Source organism: Homalodisca vitripennis, chromosome 2, assembly GCF_021130785.1.
Source record: "Homalodisca vitripennis isolate AUS2020 chromosome 2, UT_GWSS_2.1, whole genome shotgun sequence".
Lineage (NCBI taxonomy): Eukaryota > Metazoa > Arthropoda > Insecta > Hemiptera > Cicadellidae > Homalodisca > Homalodisca vitripennis.
In genome coordinates, this window is record NC_060208.1 from 101662084 (window position 1) to 101682991 (window position 20908).

The 20908-nt window shown below is 32.8% G+C and overlaps 2 protein-coding genes across 6 annotated transcripts in view; one reads left to right on the forward strand and one right to left on the reverse strand.

The window, feature by feature from the left end:
• Positions 1 to 20908, reverse strand: part of LOC124354468 — a 44671-nt gene that overhangs the window by 21212 nt on the left and 2551 nt on the right. For 3 of the 4 annotated variants that reach the window (XM_046804940.1, XM_046804937.1, XM_046804941.1), the window contains exons 2-14: positions 18804 to 18920; positions 18348 to 18383; positions 18202 to 18261; positions 13364 to 13492; positions 9849 to 9905; positions 8418 to 8441; positions 8059 to 8145; positions 7685 to 7735; positions 6841 to 6981; positions 4981 to 5076; positions 3313 to 3411; positions 2760 to 2792; positions 2145 to 2267 (exon numbers count right to left, since the gene is read on the reverse strand). In XM_046804940.1, the coding sequence (XP_046660896.1) occupies positions 2145 to 2267; positions 2760 to 2792; positions 3313 to 3411; positions 4981 to 5076; positions 6841 to 6981; positions 7685 to 7735; positions 8059 to 8145; positions 8418 to 8441; positions 9849 to 9905; positions 13364 to 13492; positions 18202 to 18261; positions 18348 to 18383; positions 18804 to 18920 (1053 nt within the window). The remainder of the gene's footprint in view (positions 1 to 2144; positions 2268 to 2759; positions 2793 to 3312; positions 3412 to 4980; positions 5077 to 6840; positions 6982 to 7684; positions 7736 to 8058; positions 8146 to 8417; positions 8442 to 9848; positions 9906 to 13363; positions 13493 to 18201; positions 18262 to 18347; positions 18384 to 18803; positions 18921 to 20908) is intronic. The other variant, XM_046804938.1, reaches the window with a different exon arrangement.
• LOC124354469 overlaps positions 5948 to 20908 on the forward strand; it is a 36207-nt gene continuing 21246 nt past the window's right edge. Inside the window, exon 1 of one of the 2 annotated variants that reach the window (XM_046804944.1) lies at positions 5948 to 6026. The gene's annotated coding sequence lies outside the window, so the exon portion shown is untranslated. Of the gene's footprint in view, positions 6027 to 6246; positions 6367 to 20908 lie in introns of those variants that run through there. The other variant, XM_046804943.1, reaches the window with a different exon arrangement.

Below are 20908 nucleotides of genomic sequence, written 5' to 3' on the forward strand. Positions count from 1 at the left end.
CATCAAGTACAGAGATAGTGTCAAAATTAATAAACCTAATTGGTGACATAAAACATTTAGAGTAGAATATCAATGTCCAGGATTGGTCATTTGGTAAAATTCTTCAAGTGTGTAAGATGGCCTGGTGTGAGAGCAGTTTATGGAGTTCAGTCTTTAGCTGCTTCCCCTTCTTCGTTCTTATTTCTATCAATAGACAGTTGCTCAGCTTTCTTCCTATGTAGGATGGTTTTTTTCATACTGTGCTAAGTGGTGAATGGGTAGTGGATACATAGTTGAGTTGCGGGTGTTGTAGTAGTGCAGGTCTTCAAGCCTTGATAGGTTTTCTCTGTCAACATATAAAATAACTTCTCGTATGTAGAGAGCGGTCATGGTCAAGATCTTTAATGTTGCAAAGACCTCTCTGCAGCTTTCCCGGAAATAAAGGTTTGCAAGGATTCTTATTGCTTTTTTTTGAAGGATTAGAATTCTGGTCATGTTAGCATTTGATGTCCCTCCCCATACAGCTAGACCGTATCTTATATGTGCCTCAAATAGAGCAAAATAGGCGGTACGTGCTGTAGTCAGATCACCAATTTCTTTAACCTGTTTGAGTGCATATAGGCTTGAGTTTAGTCTATTGCATAGCTGGTCAATATGGGGTGTCCAGGATAAGCTTGAGTCAATTGTAATTCCGAGGAATTTGGTTTGTTCAACCAAGTTAACTTCTGGTGAGCAATTAATTTGTCCTGTTCTTCTCCCAAACCCTAATTGGGTAGTTTTAGAGGGGTTAACCACTAAGTCATTTCCATCACAATATTGATATGCCATGTTGACCGCAATAAAAGCATTTACACTAAGGTTTTCAGGTGTATTGTTGTCAAGGATTAAGGTTGTATCGTCAGCGTACATCAAAGTTTTAGTATATTCATGTAAGTATTCTGGAAGGTCATTAGTAAAAAGAATAAAAAGCACTGGACCCAGCACGGATCCTGTGGGACACCTCTATGTATAGGATGGGGTTGTGATCGGAATGCTTTAGTCAACCCTTTTTCAGTAGACTTTAGTTTGACTATTTGACTTCTGTCTTTGAGGTAACTTTCAAACCATTTCAGAGCTGTTTCTGTTACACCAAGTGCTTTTAGTTTCTTCTGTATGAGGTCATGACCCAGGCAGTCGAAAGCCTTGCTCAAATCCAAGAAGATAGCTGTAGTCAGGTTGCCTTTTTCTATGCTGTCAGTCACTGATTCTATCAAGCTAATCATTGCTGTAGTTGTTGACTTGCCATTGACGAAGCCATGCTGAGAGCTGCTTAACAGGTTGTTCAACCTGCTATGTTCTAATAGCCTGACGAGAACAATTTTCTCACAAAGTTTTGAGACGGTAGTAATGAAATGGGTCTGTAATTACTTAATTCTGATTTACTGCCAGCCTTAAATTTAGGATAGATTTTTGATATTTTCAGTGCTGAGGGAAAGTGTCCTTCGTTCAAAGATTTATTGAAGATATCAGTAAGGGGATAGATTAGAGAGTAATATTAATGGTGGAGAGTGCCATCTTCTCAAAACCATAGTAGTCCAGTTTATTTCTCCCTGCTTGACAAAATAGACCTCTTATGGCTTAGTATGGTGGTAGCCTACTTTGTCAAATATGGTCAGAATCAGATCCAGATCAGAATGGTTCAATTAATACTGATAGTGCTCCTATTTGAGAGTATAGACTGATTGGCTAGATGTGATGTATGGAATATAAGTGACCTGCTTTATCTCCAAGTCTGTTTGTTATTATATTCAATTTTAGTGTTACTCACGGTTATGTATCTATTCTTAACCTCAATCCTCCTCCAATATTTCCTGACTTATTTATTCTGGTGCGGTAATCCTTTGACAACACACAGTACTTGTACAAGACACAACTGTATTAAAAAAGTTCTACTGATTTGGTTTTCTGTTGCTAATACTCCTCCTCAGAATTCATGGACAGTGACAATACTTATTTCTATAAAATATATAGTAGCAACATTCACTGTCTTCAGTTGTGAGTTAAAAATGTTTCTGGATGACTGCATATAATCCTATACTGAAGATAAGACTAATAGGTTATGCACAATTTCTTAATCTCACATATTACAGGAAAGGGTAAGATGAAAATCATTAGCACATACATACCTGTGACTTATGCCAATCGTAAACCCCATCTGCTGGATGGGTGGGTTCTGGCCAGTCCTCAGGAGGTGGCTTGAACACTAGCTTTTCCTTCCCTGAGGTAAGAGGGTGGTCAAATTCCTTCCACTAGAAATCATTGGAAGTTTATTGATTTTAAAGTACAAAATAACAAACCAGTTTTAATGAAATCTGATTTTGAAGCTCTCAGGTTTAAAACATACCTGTATTTTTATTAGCATTAACAGAATTATTGATATTTCATGAGTAGTATTTGAGAATCTAATATTAGTGGTTAGTTAACAAAATAAATGACATGTTGCAGCTATAGTCATTTTAAATTATATGTTTTCAAATTTATCTCCATTCTTTGTTATTCTCAAGTTTAGAGAATGAATTTAAGATAATACACAAATTTATGCAATTAATTTAATGATTTGTAAAGTCTCATTATTTATTCTGTCTTGGGGGTGAAATGGCCCATCCCCATCTTTCTCTGTCTCTGGGCTCTTGCAGTTCTTACATTCACTTGTAGTTTTCTCAGTTTTACTTTATATCAGAGGGTTATAAACTATAAATACTACACTAATGCAATAAATTAATATACTAAAAAGTACTTACATTAAATAAGGTGCTGGATTCATCTACAGCCATCTGAAAATGAAAGATAATTGTTGTTATCCATCCTTATTGTTGTTAAGATAATTGATGACAGGTTTAGTTGCCTGGGTGTAATTGCATTATGACGAATTATCCGATGCAATTGATACATGTATACATAATCTTTTCAACAAGGATCATTATTTTTATAGTGTACAAGTGCTTGTAAACGTTACATGTATTTTTGTGTATTCAGTATGGAGTATTATTAGAGGACATCCCTACCCTCTTTGTGACTCAATGTTCCCTTTTTTTCCCTTGGTCTCCAAACTTTAAGCCTGATGCTTCCAACTATGTGTTTGTCTCTTATGGACCTTGTCGCTCTGATGTATTGCTTTTATATTTCTTCCAATATTATGTTCCAATTTTAAAATTTCATTTGTTTCTTTGGATTTTTTTCAGACAATCTAATTTATACATTCTTAACATTTATGTAGTATAAATACAAATTAATTTCTGTACAAGCTCAAATAAAAATTCTTGAACACTTTCGTTCTCAACTGATTAAACTCACCGGTCTTGCATCCTTAACCTCAGGACTCTCTTCGCTCATGATCTGCGGTCCAATGGTTACAATCTCCTCTGAGTATGGTCGAAGACGCCCACGAAACACCTGTACAGTTTAGCAGTACTATGAAAGGCAAATCATTATTAGACCTTCTATATGACTATTTGAACTATATGTTTCAACAAAACTTCATACGAGAAGGAAAAGATATACATAAGATAATTTAAAGGAAAAACAAAATAAGTTTATTTACATTAAAAATAGAGTCAAACAAGAGGCAGGGTCAACTTTCGAATCAAACAAACAGAATGACAGCTTTTGAACACTCGCCATCTCAAGCTGGTGTCACACTAATCAATAGGCTCCCTGATGATATCAATCATCTCAATAACCCAAAAACGTACGAAGGTTATCTGAAGCACCTCCTGATGTCAAAGGCATTTTACTCTATTGATGAGTTCATGATGAGCTGCTGAGATGAATAATCTTGAAATTAGAAAAAAAACATTAAGCAACATGAAATTCCTCGGTTCTGACATAGAACAAGAACTGTATGTTTTTATGTTGACAAAGCATAATTTAAATAATCTATTTCCTTAATTTATTCTGGTGACACATGCAATGGAATTGTTAATTATCTCTATGCAATAAAGATTATTATTGTCGTTATTATTATGTATCTTTTCAATAGTCAGTGAGTTGCTACTAAACAAATATAATGATTTTCTTCACTGTTATTTTCATCTGTTCTGTAGCAACTCGGGTTTTTAAAAGTTACTTGTTCTTTAATTTTTTCATCATTTTTGAAGCATGCTATACAAATCATAAGTTTAATTTTTGAATTTACCAAAATAGCAGGGAAAGGTGTTAACCATCCTGTCCTAAGGTGGACATGTGTTGCAGTTGAAATCTGCTGTTTAGCACAAAGTCCTTAGCTGAAGATGCGAATTGAAGCCAAAAGAGGTCATAAGCAAAATTTGACAAGAGCTTGTGCTCAAAGTTTTATTTGCAATGACAGTTGTAGAAACATGGTTTGGCAAAAGTCACTTCAGTAATTGATCCCAAAGAGGTAACTGATGTCTTTGCCACAAAGATCTTTTCACAAACGACTTGCATCAAGGCAAAGTGAGCAAAGTTTAAGACCCTTTTTTTGTTCTTTTGTAACATATCAGCAAAGGAAAAAAGTCATAAAACTTGGAAAATTTCTGTTTGCAGCTGTTATTACTCTATATCTCACACTTGAATGATATTAACTCATCAAAAAAGATGCTTTGCAATTTGTGAATACCAAAGACTGAATAACAGGATTAGTTAATCATCAAAAAAGATGCTTTGCAATTTGTGAATACCAAAGACTGAATAACAGGATTAGTTAATATATATGAAGAACTGAAATGTTTTAATAAAATATATTTGTGTGGTTTATCTAACTAAAAGTATTTCCTTCATGTAATTGAGGTGCTCTTATTTTGTTTTTCTAACTTTAAGGTTACTTAACCTAACACTGCAAAATCTCCACAACTTTGTAACAACCGTTATTTGCAAGGATGTGACTGTGGTAGTGAAATGTACAAATACTTTTTTTAATTCTTTACAAAACTAGTGTCTTTTGGTTTTGTAATAAGAAGTAAGTTTGTTTATACATCTTAATAAACTAATTTTGAGTATTCTCACCCCTTTTCCAGGGCCTCTGGTGGGAGGTCTCCAAGATGGTGGATTCGGCCAATTTTTAGGAATCCAAACAAATTTTGATTTTTTTGTTGTCATCTTCTGAAATGAAAAAAAATTATTGTTTTTAAATTATGATTCTGGGATGATTTTTTTCTCTAAGTAATTAACATGAGACTGGTTTTTAAAATGTATACAAACGCTTTTAATCAAAAAGGTAATTGGTCAGCTTTCACTATCTTTTATCAGTAAATATTAAAAAGTATTTGCCACTATAAGATTAAAAATCAAACTAAAGATTTTCTTTTTAACAAAGAGGCACTACCACAAAATTTACTTTTTTTCAATAAAACTACTTTGAAAGAAAAATTTTAATAGATTAAATACCTCTCTTATTTCATAAAATTATTCTTTTACATATAATGTAAACCCAAATGTGTGCAGAACTGAAATAAGCCTCTTATAATCCATGGAAAGAATAGCTTTTCCTGCTTCCTTTATCCTTCTCAACCTCAGTCCTCATCACAATTTACCCGATTTAAAAGCAATTTTATGGTAGATCCTCTCCCATTTTAAAATATTTTATTATTGTATCTAAGAGACTGTTATTTTCCTTTTCAAATTTATAACAGATTATAAACAAATCTAAAAATGTATTATTGATGAGGATGATTTGAAAGCATGACTTTATTAAGAGCACATCACTATTACTACTCAAGTGAGTTTGTATCTTAAGATAAATTCATATACTTGTTTATCTAATTAGGCTATTTTGATTTAGTTCAGAATGTCTGGTTAAAAGATGATTTTGCCACAACTTATCACATAATTAATGAATGTTCACTTTACCTCTTTGTATTGATGTAACTAACGTTTGCATTGCCTGTTTAATTATTTATTTATTTGATTATTTTGATTTGAAAAATTTAGCTATTTGTAACCAAATGATATTTAAGTTTTGTATTCATATGTTGCAATGTATAATAGACTCTCAATAACTCCAACATAACGGAACCAGAACTCTGTTGTATTATAGAATATTATGGGTTGCTGTAAGTATCAATATAACGTTGCTAAATTATGTAAGACTAAAATGAGGTTAACAAAATTTAAATGGGTTAACAACAACAAAATAGTCTTTTCCTTGAGATCGTCTCAAGATAAGGGTGTGTGATAAACGCCTGTTGTTAAGGCCAAGCGTAAAAAGCTTCTTCTAATTTTGAAATGTCTCATTGTTTAAGAGTTTTATTGTTCTCAGGTTCAGCTGTGATAGTTTTCAAACATTTTTAAAACTAATATATATTTAAAAAAAGAAGATTTCTATGTTTTGCAATGCTGTAAATACTACTTAACTTTGCTGTTGATTCTCTTCGATAATCACCCACTTTTGAGGTAAGTTATATACTTATGTATCTTAGTCGATTGATAGTGTCCATTGTGGCCAAGGCACACAATTATAAAATTAATACACTAAAGCGTAATTGAAATGAAAACCAAACATACACAAGAGAAAGAAATATTATTGTTTAATACCACTTTAAAAATTTGATGCAATAAGCAGACAGTAGATTTGGATTCAAGTTTTGACAGGAGAGATGAGCCATCATCATCAGCACTTCCCATCTTTCATGTAGTAGAGGCTCTAAGAAATGGGTAATACAATGGAATCTGATCAAAAGGGTTACTGCAATCAGAAACCCAGTGATCGTGGTCAGAAATTATGACATTTTCAGTATTACAGAGGATTCAAACATCACTGATGATTGAACCTCCTCTTTTATGTTGGGCAAGAAGGCTTAGCAATAGTTTACTCAAAATACGTCACACGTTTTAAAAAAGAGCAGAAATAAGTGACATGGAGGTTACCATTGTCTGTGAGGTCTGTTCTTCTATATCCTTTGATTTTTTCAATAGCTGATCCAGCTCTTTGGAGAGATTTTCAACAATGTTTGGATGAGAAGCCTTCCCTTTGGTTTTGCCCAATGCCAACTCCTCACTTTCCATATACTGAAAAATATATTTTCCACTGTATCTTAAAGTTACATAAATAAATACTAATACATTTTGACTATTATACTTGACAAACAAGTTCATATGAGGTCATTATATCCTGAATATTCCATTTGTATATTCATTTTGGCAATTTATTATTATACTATGGTTTTATTACTAATTTTGGACACTTAACTTAACAGTACTGACATTAATTATTAATAATTACTTTCACAATGGTGCTTTAACAAGTCAAAATGTTTCAATTTTACAAACATTAGTAGGCTGTATCTGCTAAATGAGTAGGTTAAAGAATTGTCAAGAATAAAAATGATTTAAGATGTTATTTTATATTGATAATAACAAGAAAATACAAGTGTTACATAAGAAAGTTTAAAGTTAACCGTAATATTGGGAAACTGCAGCAAAATTTTTAAAATTCTAAATTCATATTTGTAATAAAGACAAAAATCTAGAGAAGTCCATCGTTTGAACCCTCCTGTAAATTTAGTCATTTTTGTTATACAATTTTCACAATAATTTATATAGATGCAATGACAATTGACAATATCTATGTAATCAATTGTATTAATATCTCAATAGTATTATTGAACTTGATTTGGTTTCATGACAAACCCTTAATTTTAATTTAAAAGAAATAACAACAATTTTCACTAAAATAATTATACATAAGTTATTGTTATAATATTATACTTACAATACGAAATTTCTTTGATTTCTTTTGAATCTTTCTCATTGTGGGTGGGGCCTGAAAAATTCAATGAAATTACTTATTTTTTATAAAGCAATATGTTTTAAAAATGTATGAGTTATTTTTTGTGGAAAACAAAAAATAGTTTACTAATCTTTAGTAATATTTGCAGACATTTTAAGTAACCAATAGTTCCCAAATGTTTTAAAGCAATGAGAGAAAGAAATGCAGCTACAGTAGTTTAGTAAATTGTGACTAGTTAGTGTTATTAAATGCTATCACTGAATTGAACACATTCTAGTAAATTAAACTTATAATTTTCACAGAATTAAATCATTGTTAAACAAATGATAAAATATACATCTCACACGGCTCCTTACATCAGTAATGGATTTCTTCTTTTTCTTTTTCTTCTTTTTTTTCTTCTTGGCATCTTCTTCATTTGTCATTGGAGGCAGATTGAATACCTAATTGAAAAAAAATGTTTGGTAATATAAAATTTAAGGCATTAGCAGATAAAAAACAAAATATGGATGATTATAATTTCGATAGTACATTTTTCAAAAAGACAAGTAGTTGAAATGTCTACACTATCTATCTATTATATCGCTGCTGGTTTTCTAAACAATTAAAAAATAATAAGAAATAATCAAAATCCAACAATTCCCTAGAATAAATCCCAAAATAATTAGCTTACAACAAATATTATTTCAATTATTTAAATAGAAAGTAAACTTACATTGCCCCTTGTTCTGTCTTCTATCTGGAATCAAAATCTGACATTAGTGTACTAATTCTAAAACAAGTAGTGAACATTTTTGTAAAAAAGTCTCTGTCTATTTTAGTTGTATCTTCACTATCACAGATTTCTTAAAGTCTTAGATAGGATGTATATCTGGTTCCTGTTATTATTGTATTTTAATTTGGGATCCATTAAACTGTTTTTGAAAGAGAATTTTCTTGTACCACATGATGTGGCCCCTAACAGGCTTCATTCAAGTCTGTAATAGCTCATTTCAGAATCAGAAGTAATTTATTTCTGTAATAAAAAATGTTAGACAGTATGAAATAAGTTGCATACTACAATAACAACAAACAAATAAGGTCACTTTATAAAATTTACATATTGGTAAATTTACATATTGGAGACCGCCCAATTAGAAGACTGACTCTGCTGTGCCAAGTGGGCTGCATTGGCGAAGAATGAAAGAGGCGTGGTTGTAAAATTGTAAGTATGAATGTGTATTGTGTGTATGAATGCTTGGAATTTTAGAAACCCCGTATTGACGTTTGCCATACAATGTATATACAATGTCGCTGCAATAAAAAGATTTTGATTTTGATTTTGATTTCTGACAGGAATTCTTGTAAAGTATATGGGCATCTCTCCAGCAAAATGATTTAAACTTTTTTTAAGAAAATGTTTTTAGCTGGATAGGTTTCCAGGTGCTGAGGCAGCATGTTATAGAGCTAACCCTTTTCAACAAGTGTCAATCTATTGATTGATTAGACCATCTTGCCCTTGTGATGGGTATTATAGTCTACTGTTGGTAAAAGTATTTTCTGCAAAAAATGGGGATTATTTTTAAAGAAAGTTAAAACTTCAAGTGTGTAGATACTTGGAAGAGTGAAAAGATTAAAAGTTCATGCTGAAAAAAGGCTTAGAGAGAGCACGATTACCAGATCCTGACATAATGCAGAGAATCCACTTTAGGAGTCTAAATACTTTTAAGATTTTACTAGATGATGCCCAGAATGTAGCACAATGCGCAAATAGCATATTTTAACCTACTGTACTTATAAGCATATTATATTTGGAGGATAGATTTTTTACCAACTACAAACATTAATACTCGAAAAGTGAAAATAATTGAAGACAGCTTTGTGCATAGGGTATCAATATGTATAGACCAGTTAAGACTTCATGAAACACGATCAGACTGGATGTTTCTTATATAGAATTGAAGCTTCATGCAAAATTTCAAGTCTAAAGGACAGACAGAATTGAAATCTTCCAGTTCTTTGAGTGTTAATTCTCTAATGCTCAGCAAATAAAACTGAGATCATATCATATCTACATATTTACTAACTAAAATTGCCTAAATAGTTTGCTCAAGATTAGCCTGTGCAAAAAGTAAAGGCTTAATTCAAATAAATATTAATACCATACCGCTCTTTTTTCTCGAGGTCTCTTCTGTTTCTTCAAGTACTTGTAACGATCTCTTTCCTAAAAAATATAGAAAAGCTGAAGAAATAATTTAAATATATAAAATTTATATACTGGATGATTTCAAAATGTACTCTTGTTAATAAAAAAAGACACATATAAGAAATAGATCAATTGGGCTAACCCAAGACCCAAGGGAGGTGGGCCAGACTGAACAAGCGAAGGTCTAACATCATATTATACCTCTGCTATATGCCAGACCATAGGGGTGGGCTGCTCTCTTAGCTGTATGGTAAACACACTCTCACATATGTTATGTTGGCAGTTTAGGAGGTAGTTCATGTCTTAATGTGAAATATTCTTTAGTGTGAGTTTACCTCAAGCCTTGTATTCTCAGTCAATGTTTAAAAAATTACGAAGCAAAGTAATATTTACTATTTAGCCTGAGTTCTTGTATTGCATTGCCACAGACAGTATCAGTGCTGAGTGAACATTTTGGAGTATGTATGTTGGTTGACTTGTAGGTTAGTTGAATTGGTATGATATGAAAATGCAAGAGCAGAATTTGTTACATGGAACAGTGGGGAATATGAAGTGTATAAACAGTCTTTCAAAAATGCATTATATTGTCAACACTATGATTGGTTGAAATCTACTATAATCTGATGAAAAATTATGTAATTCAGTAAATTTTAACTACAAAACTGAAACAAGATAGTTTCGAAAATATTCTCTTTAATCAGAGAAGGGGATTGAATGAACATCTCATTCCTTTAGCGAGGTTAAACAAGATGTGAATGGTTACTGTAGGTACAAATATTGAGAAAGTAAGAAGCAATACGAACATAGAGGACACATCTGATAAGTTCATCATTGGTAAAGGTTTGAAAGGAAGCTGTATATTATCTTATCACAAAGCAAGCAATGCTGAATTGTCCAGAGATTCTGAGAATAAAGTTCAGAACTTGGCAAAAAAGTAAAGCACAAAAATAAAGAAAACTCCATTGGAAAACAAGATTCCATCAAAACAAAACAAGATGGATGGCTAAAAAATTAAGAATAATTATTCAGCGTTTGGAACTTTTATTTTCACCAATGCAATTACAACAAACCAGGTTAGTGATTTATCACTTTGTGGTTTCATTAAACGATCAGAACTGAACAGTAAAGTTTCACTTTTAGAACTAGAAGTGAAATTCTACTGATTTTTTTGGAGCTATTTTTCCAAAAGTATTGCAAAATGTACTGGTATTAGGAGAAAAGAAAAAGAAAGAAGAAAAAAAGAAAGAAACACTTCTTTATTGAGGCGAAATTAGGACCGTATGGTCCTTTCTTACATTTAACCTCTTAAAAATATGTCTTAACAAAGCAAATTAAGGCTAATTAACTATAACACTTACACTTACAGTATTCCATTCACTCTTCCATTCACACAGTCACGATTCAAAGAGCAGCCCCGCCGCCCGCCCCAATCATCCGGTCCAGGTATTTTCGTCTCAGCTCCGCCACAAACCGTTTTCGGCTCTCAATTTGTTTGACAGGATCTGGTAAGGAGTTCCATAATCTACAGGCGGTAACGGTGAAGGATTGGTTATAGGTTTTGGTTTGGTTAGGAGGTACGTGTCAAGCAAGGATTTTAAAAATGCTTGTGTGATAAATTTTGTAGTTTACCTCCATGATATCTACAAATTGTTTGTCTGGAGGAAACTAATGATGATGGTAAAATTGTTAAATAAAAGGAAAAGTGGATATTGAAAAATGAAAAAAAGCAGTCTGGTCCATCTCCCATACTCATCTTGGGGCTAACCCACTCATGTGACATTCATTACATGTCCTATTACACATAGAAAAGCTTAGATAAATTATAGAATAATAACCATGGGTACGAGTAAAAGTAATCCCACTAATATTATAAATTCGAATGTTTGAATGTTTGGAGGTTTGTCCTCGAATCACGCTGAAACTGCTATACGGATTGTGCTGAAATTTGGAACAGGTATAGCTTTTGGTCTGAATTAACATTTAGAGTGCTTTTTACCACCCATAACACATTCATTTCACCAAATAAAGTCGAATTCAAATTGAAAAATTAGTTTGTTTACATTTGAATGTTATGATAAGAATGAAACTTATTTTGACATCTGTTGACAGCTATAGTTCGACAAACTTTCTGAAACATCTGTTTACATTTGAACATTATCAATAATAAGTAAACAGTGCTTGATCGGTAGTGTAATGCAGATAGTTAATAAAACATTAATATATAAATTTTACTCCAGGTTGCGCCAGTGACAAATTAAAATCATCTAATGCATTAAATACTGTTATAAAACTAACCTTAATGAACAAAGTTATGAATATTTTCACATAAGTTACTTTATACAGGTGGGCTTCCTTGACATTATGATATTACATTTTACAATGGCTGACGGAAAAACAGAGAAATGAATACTAACATACCTTAACGATTCATTCTTTCCCTGGCTACAGTCCAAAAAGCAAGTGTAACGCAAAACTTTAATAACGATTATTTTGGAATGTTGCATAACCTTAATAAGGATTTACCCCTTATACCGGAAGTGCATAAGAAGTAGGTAGGACTTCCCCCTAGGTTGTAATAGGCTTTTCAGTCTTAGCAAACTCAACTATACCAACACGATTTTGACAAAAATAGATTTCCGAGAACTATATAATCGAATGTATATAAAATTTTATCGAGGCAATACGGCAAGCTAACCTGTGACATAGTAGGTAAGTGAATTTAAATGGTCTTAAGTAGGCACTTTTTAACCGAAGTAGGCATCTCGGTCCTATGTAAGTATATACATTTTTTCTTTGTCAGAACAACAAGGCAAACTTTACTATGGTACTGGAAATATCTTAGACCTGAAATATATGACAAGGACTGGAAATATACGCTTTTTGACCAAAGTAAGTTTCCGAAACCTGTGTGAATCGAGATTTGTGTTTTCTTGATCAGGATTACAAGGCAGATTCAGCTGTGACGTTATGTATATAATTAATTAGAACCAGAAATGCTCCTACACGTGGCAAACATGATATAATAATTAAGTTAAACTCTGATACTATTTACCACAAACTTAAATAATATCTACCTGATGTATGCCTACTTACGTTTTGAAATGTTTGTAGGACTCCCACCATATTACATCATAATTGCTTTTTATAAGTACTTTGGTTCTAAAAATTGTGTGCGAAGCCGCGGGTAACAGCTAGTTTTAGGTAATATATAAATACTAAACAAAACTTCCATTAAAACTTTTAGGTTTTTACCAAAAATATAAACATTTCAATGAACATATGTATGAACAAGTTTGTTAATTGAAACTGTAATAGGGTTCTGTATTTTAATGTAGTCTTCATTGATTACAAGTAATTTACAACTACCACATTTTCTTTTTTTCTTCATTTCTTAAAATAATACCAAACAGACAAAGTACTACCTGTACACAATTTCATACTAATCAGTGTTTGAAAAGCTAAACTAATGTACTTACCAATGGTCTTGAACGACGGACAGACCTTCCTGAACTATGCCGTTGACTGAAACTGTCCGGAAGAGAGGGTATTTGGTCATTAGTTCTACGTCTTGCTACAGGAATCTCATCTGAACTTGCTCTCTGAAACTAAAAATACTTCGTATTTAATTAACAGACAGATTAAATAGAAAATTATATGGAGACAACTAAACAAAAGTTGAAGCCGATATTGTTTCTTAAGTAGTTTTATCATATAAATATGTGCTTTTCAAGTAAATACATGAATGAGCATAGGTGTATCCAGGAGATGAATTTTGAGGGTTGTAACCCCCCCCTTTACCATTGATAAAAATATTCAAAGTAACACATATAAAACATTAGATGTTTATCAATACTTGTTTTTTATAGTTGATCTAGCTATATAAATAAAATTACAGCTGATATGCTAAATGATGTATTAAATTGATTATATAATTAAATGTTCACAAAAACTGTATGTATACAATCAAAGTAAGGAAATATTGTGGTCTCTTAAATAATACTTGATTTGAGATTCATATTCTTTAAACTTTTTTTTTATTTTACAACAGAACATTATATTTTTGTATGAATTAAATACCGGGTGAGTCTAAAAGGACTTTACAACTTTTAAATTATATAGATATTTATCGACTTTACTTACAGACTTGATATATGTGTCATTTTGTAGCAAATTACTTCAAGTTTGACTCCTGTAGTGCTGTAGTACCAAGTACCGCCACTGCGAGCGCCAGCTTCGTCTGTACTAAAATGGCTACTTTCACTGGTGCGGAGCGTGCTCGCTGTGTGTTATTGTATCATGAAATAAACACTGCTACAAGTGTTCAGCGTAGATTTTGCACAGAATACGGAAGAGATCCTCCAAGCAGGCCTTCTATTTACAGCTGGCACGAGAATTTTGTCGAGACAGGTTGTTGTGTTCGTCATGAGAAATCGCCAGGTCGCCCACAGGTTAGTGATGCTACTGTCGAACAGGTCAGGGAAACCTTTGCCCGTAGTGCTAAAAAATCAACGCGGCATGCAGCTGTGGAGACTGGAATTCCACAAAAGACAGCTTGGCGAGTGCTACGGAGACGTTTGCACTTAAAACCATTCAGACTTACGATGGTACCACATATCACTGATTTAGATAAAGCTGCTCGTGGAGAATTCTGTGCTGTAATGTTGGATCAAATGGGGGAAGATGAGACATTCCTGAACTCAATAATCTTCAGTGATGAGAATACCTTTCATATCAGTGGTAAAGTGAACACCCATAACTGCAGAATCTGGGGGAACGAAAACCCAAGAGAATCCCTTGAACATGTTCAGGACAGTCCAAAAGTGATGTGTTTTGTGCGATGAGTAAATTTAAAGTGTACGGGCCATTTTCTTCATGGAGAAAACTGTCACTGGTATCATTTATCTTGATATGTTGCAGAATTTTTTGATTCCTCAAATTGATGAAGATGAACAACAGGATGCCCCTTTCTACTACCAGCAAGACGGAGCACCACCTCACTACCTAACAGATGTTAGGGATTTCCTAAACGGTCGTTTTCCAGGTCGCTGGATTGGGCGTTCAGGACCAATTGCATGGCCACCTCGTTCCCCCGATTTGACTCCTATGGATTTTTTTCTATGGGGTTTCATTAAAGATCAAGTGTATGTTCCACCTCTACCAGCCAGTCTTGCAGATCTAAGAAGAAGAATCACAGTTGCGGTTGCTGAAGTTACACCAGATTTGCTAGAACGGGTGTGGCGAGAAATTGATTACCGGTGGGATGTTTGCCTTATCACTAATGGAAGTCAAATCGAACCGAAATAAGAATATGACAATAAACTTGAAATAATTTACTACAAAATAACACATATATCAAGTCTGTAAGTAAGTCAATAAATATCTATATAATTTTAAAGTTGTAAAGTCCTTTTAGACTCACCCTGTATAAATAACTAATAATAACTAAAAATGCTTTATTAGCAAGTAAATGTGAAGCTCATATTCAAATAATCTTGAGAACTTCATGCAAACTGTAAATACCAATCAGACCTAAAGGTGGCGTCCAAATTTTGTCCTAAATAATAGTGAACTTGAAGCCGTGTTTATTTCAAGAGACAAAGTTAAATTATTTATGTTCAAAGCAGAGAATTTAATTTTTATAAATGTTTAGATTTTAATTTCGATTGTTTTAACTATGACCTGGATTTTTAAACAAATTGTATTTATTAAAAACAAATGGTCTTTATTAAAAACAAAATTAATGCAATGATAAATCGATAAAGAGGGGGGAAGTGATATCTCTTTGTTATCGACCAGACACTATTTGGCCGACAACTGTCCTCTACAACTCTCTCACGGCCCAAGACTATCCGGAAGGCCTGGTACAAAAAAAATTTATTTGAAATTCTGAAGAAAGAAAATACCCAGATAACTATTCCATTTCTCATCCTTGACTCATATATACTATCATAAGAAACTGTGACAATCCATGGTCGATAACATCAAAAGCCTTATTTACCTCAGAAAAGAGAGTCAAATTGTGTTCACGGATGCTACAGTTTTTATAAGAAATAAAGACAAAACGGAAATTGTGGAGAGATTGTGATGAAACACAAACTGAGATAAACATATTATATTATTGATTCCAAGAAAGAAGTTCAGTAATTATCTAAATTCATGTACTGTATTACAATAATGCACATTAGATTGTACATTATACAAGAATAAACAACTTTCTCAAATATTTTTGGACAATTTTTAGTACTGATATTAGTCTCAAGCTATTTAGATTAAATTTTGGTTTTTAGAATGGGGATAGTTTTAATAATCGTCAAATCTGTTGTAAAAACACTGGCTCTATATTCAGCTTTGTTTTGAGAGTTTTATGTAATACAGTTATTTACTTTCTTTTTAATTATTTAAATATTACTAAAATTTGTTTAGCTGTTCTGGGCTATAGCTTTTTAGCTCATGTGTAAATCCAGCCCTAACCACATAGATAGTTGTGAGGCATTTATAAGATCTAGCCTTCAGAAGATGGATGTAATTTATTTGAACTAAGGTTGCAAGGACAATGACTGTTGAGTAAATTTTGTTACTAGATGTTGCTAAAGTGTTTGAGAGCATGATTCAACACGTTCCCATTATTAAAATTTTGAAAGAGTTAGGAGTGTTCCAAAGGTTTTAAAAGTGTGTAATGAACCTCTATGGAGTTAGAATTCATCAGGATTTGAAGTGACAGATGAGTTGCAGTGGGTTTAATGTATGGACCAAGGTGTAAGGGAGGATTATGTGTTGCCATTAATATTATTTTCCCTCATTATAAATATTGTACTGAGGGCTGTAACCTGGATGTTATTTTTTGATTAAGAACTAGTAGATTAAATCTTTGGCTTTTGGCTTTCTGGCTATCTTCATTTTTCTGCAAAATAAAAATCTTCAACTCTGTGATGGATTGACCAGATGGTGTCAGTGTACAGGTTTATGTTCAAAATCAGCCAAGTGTAGCGTTCTGTCTAATGCCCTGGCTGTCTAAATCAAGATAGTTGCAGTCCACAATAGCATTACCAGAAGGTGAATTTATTCACTCAATGGAGTTCTGTGCTCAGTGTTTAATTCCATCTTGAGAAAGTGTCCACATATATAAATAACTAGTAATGGTCCAAGATGGTCCAAGGCCCAAGAGCCAAATTTCATTGTATAAGTACACAAAGTAGATTTCCTTGGAATCAATAGAGAAATTTCCCTTAGATTTTTTCTCAAATCATATTTTCTTAGTGTGACACACTTGAAACCAACCATTAGATATGGAAATAAATGTTAAATGAGCATCAGCCAACCTCATACAGACCGTTAAATTGGTGACTTTCAATCTTTTGATGTAGTTGTGTGACGATGATATATCTATTATTTGTGTCTGGTGGTCTGTTCACATTTTTAACCCTTTCTGACCCTCTCATTTCTAGCTCCACCAAAATTATCATGGACGACAATCCATTTCATTCTTAGGAAATTTTCTTCTATCAATTTCAAGGAAAACCAGGTTGTGTGCATATACAATGCAAATTGGCTCTTGGCTTCTAGACTATGATTAAGACTGGTTATTTCTCTTAATACAATGTTAAGGTCTATAACATCATCTTCTTAGAGTATATTACCACTTGGAGAGTGCATGGCCATCTCAAAGTGCAGAGTACTTAATTTAGGGTATTTAGTGAAACAACTATTTGAGTTCCTTGAAACAGTCATATGATGTTCAGTAAGTGGAAGGACCTGTAGAGCTGTAGAATGCAACATAGAAACAAATAATTCATCTTCTCTATATGTGAGCTAAAATGAACTCGAAAGTAGTCATTGTTCTTATATTAGAAATCATCTTAATGTTACTTTCCTTTCTTGCCTACCTGTATCATAAATCTCCTTTGTTTCTATTTTTGTTGCTGGAAATGTGAAAAAATGGGAGTTCCCTTAAGGAAAACCTTCTAGAAGCTTCAGAGGCCATCCCTAAGTTACATAATGCTAAAATCTGTCTTTTCAGGCCCCCCTCCCTCCCTTGTAACGGACTTGTAACAATAACGTTAACGGTGCGTTATGCTGCTGAAAACCCCCCTCTCCTACTGGGGTGTTACTTAATTTAGAGATGGCCCCTCAATTATTGGCTAGGAGCTCCTAGAAGCCCTAAATGGTGAAATGTATTGTATTGAAATTAGTGTTGATGAGAAATGCCTTATTCTTAGGAAGTTAGTTTGAATTAATGTTTGGCAAGATGAAAAAGTACTGCAGAAAAAACAATAACATAATTCACTACCAGGTATATAGTTAAACTTTACAATACCTTTCTTAGGTTGCGAGGGCGTCTGGAATTGTATCTTGGTGTGGTTACTGCTATTGTGTCCTGAAAATAGCAACAACATCAATCACTTCTTTCATCACAGGGGCTGATGTAGAGAATTCTAATGAACTAAACAAGACTCAACTTACACTAACTTGGACCCTCAGCCCTCTTGCTCCTCCTAGCTGTAAAAAAGTTAAAACAAATAAATAAAATTAGACTTTGGTAGATTTATATTTGTTGAAATTAAATACCATGTTTTCTAGATTCAATCATAATCACCTAAATGCTCAGCCTATTATGTGCTTGACTAGACCAGTTCAAGAAGAAATGGAATAGTGGAACAAATTTTTAACATAGGTACCATAAAAACTCTATTTTTGTTAATAAAGTACATGGATAAAGCAAAATTCTTGTTCAAAATATGTTAACCTCTACAGTGTATTCATTAATCATAAAGTAAAACAAAGTATGGAGTGATATTTCATACACAATTAAATTACAAAAGTACAAATGGTTAAATTTTATTTATATTTAATTTTTGTAACATACATTTAAGTTATATATTGTGTATTTCAGTATGCTAATAGAAATATGGATATTACGGCAGGGCCTTGTAAGATAGCGTAGGATTGGTCAGATTCATCACTTCTTGGAAGCTTCTGGGCCAACCGGGAGGCTTGCCTCATGGCTTCCCTGGCGGACTTGGGTCTGGCCCCGGTCTAGAATAGAAACATTACAATAATGTATTGCATAACATTTGTAGCTTTTGCATGAAAGCTATCACATAGTATAGTGTAATTAAAGTGTGTATACGCTATTGAATTATATTACAAAAACTAAAGTCTCATTACTAGAGAACACACAGAAATAGCACAGTGATGACTGGGACATGTCTAAATCCCCCTCGACACCTGACAGCTTTCACTAATGCCAGTTTTACATGGATGAAAAATTAATGATCTGTCTCAAAATCTATGCCAAAAACAAACATCATTAGCTGTTACTGTAAACAAATTTTCATTCACCACATTTGATTTTGTTCTTTTGTTTAGCAGAAGATACACTTTTATTTGATAGTATATACTAAGTGCAACCGGCTACTATTAATCTGACTGTGCTGTAAGGCGACTGCTGCATTCAACACGTGTGCCACACCATTGTGGGAACAGCTGGTGATCACCAAGAACATAGCACTATTTTTGTGTGGGTTACAATATTAAAAACACAGTGGTACAGAAAAATACCGCAAGATAAATAAATAGCGCCGAGATATGGCGTAACATTTATTTTGTATTGAAACACCTTTGGCTTGACTGTTTTGCCATTTTGCCATTCATTACAATGTATACAATGTACCTTTGCAGCAGGACTTCAGCCACAATCAACCCCCCCCCCCCTCCTTCATCGAGAACCATACTGTAAACAGATCTTCTACCCTTTATTACCGGTACCCCAATAATTCATTCATAACATAAAATAGACATGTTAAACATGACAATAAATAGGTAAAAGCTTGATATTTTAACTATCAGTGAGGACTGGTCTTGACATGATTACATTCCTAAAGGGTATTTATTGGGTCATATGTATTGTAGACAACTTCCTGCTGAGAGTGGTAAATGCATTACAAAAGAAGATGTATTTTTACACTGTTTTTGTAAAACGTGTTGTTCAGACTTATATTTTAAAGTCCTTGCATTGTTTTTGTCAAAAAATATAATTGTGCTATTCTTAAAGTTTACAGGCCCCCAGATTCTAATCTTGAACAATCTTAATGACAGTGAAGAAATTTATCGTGTTTTAAGTTCAATGGACTAAAAAAGGAAAGTGTATTGTTTCAGGAAATTCTTTATTGATTTAGTAACAAAATTGTTAGATTATAATCCTTCCCTTAAGATGTTAAGCATACTTATATTATTCTGAATAAATGTCAAATCAAATCAAATCAAATCAAATCATCTTTTATTGCATTTTCTTTACAATTCAACATTGCATCGCAATCGTCAAGAAACCCCTTATAATTATAGTTATAAGCAACCCCTTATACATTCACACACACATGTTGACATAAACAAGGGGGAGTTTGTTTCCATGATATTCTAACCCAAAAATTAACAAAACAAATTTAATTTGTGAGATAATAGTACTTAATATTTCTTACATGTAGAGGTTTTCGTAAAATTATTGGTCTAATTTGAAGATACACATTTAAAGAAAAAAAATTGTATTTAATAGTAAGATTATTAACAGTAAATGCTCTTCAACATTTTAGATGGATAGGTCACATCAAGTTCAGATTGGTATATGAATATATATGTCTGTGGTTAAGTATATGTGTTTTTATATAAATTTAAACATTGCTTATGTATAGATCAGTTTGGGCTTCTTCATATACTATTTAGACACTTTAAAAAATTTAGAAAATGTGCTATTCCATTTTGAAAATTAAAAAAAAATAACAAAAACAACTATATGTGTAGCATTAGTGAATCTTAATATAGTGTTGGACTCAATGAAATATCAGTTCCTTTACATGAAGTTAACATACCATGCTGTAATGGGCAATGAATTAATTTTGTTCAATCTTGTTACAGTTATAAAACCCAAGATGTAATAGAAAGCAATGATCTGTAACATTTCAAACCTGTTCAAAGTAGTGCACAATAGGGGCTAGTATTGGGATCCTTTTGTTTTATAATAGTCATAT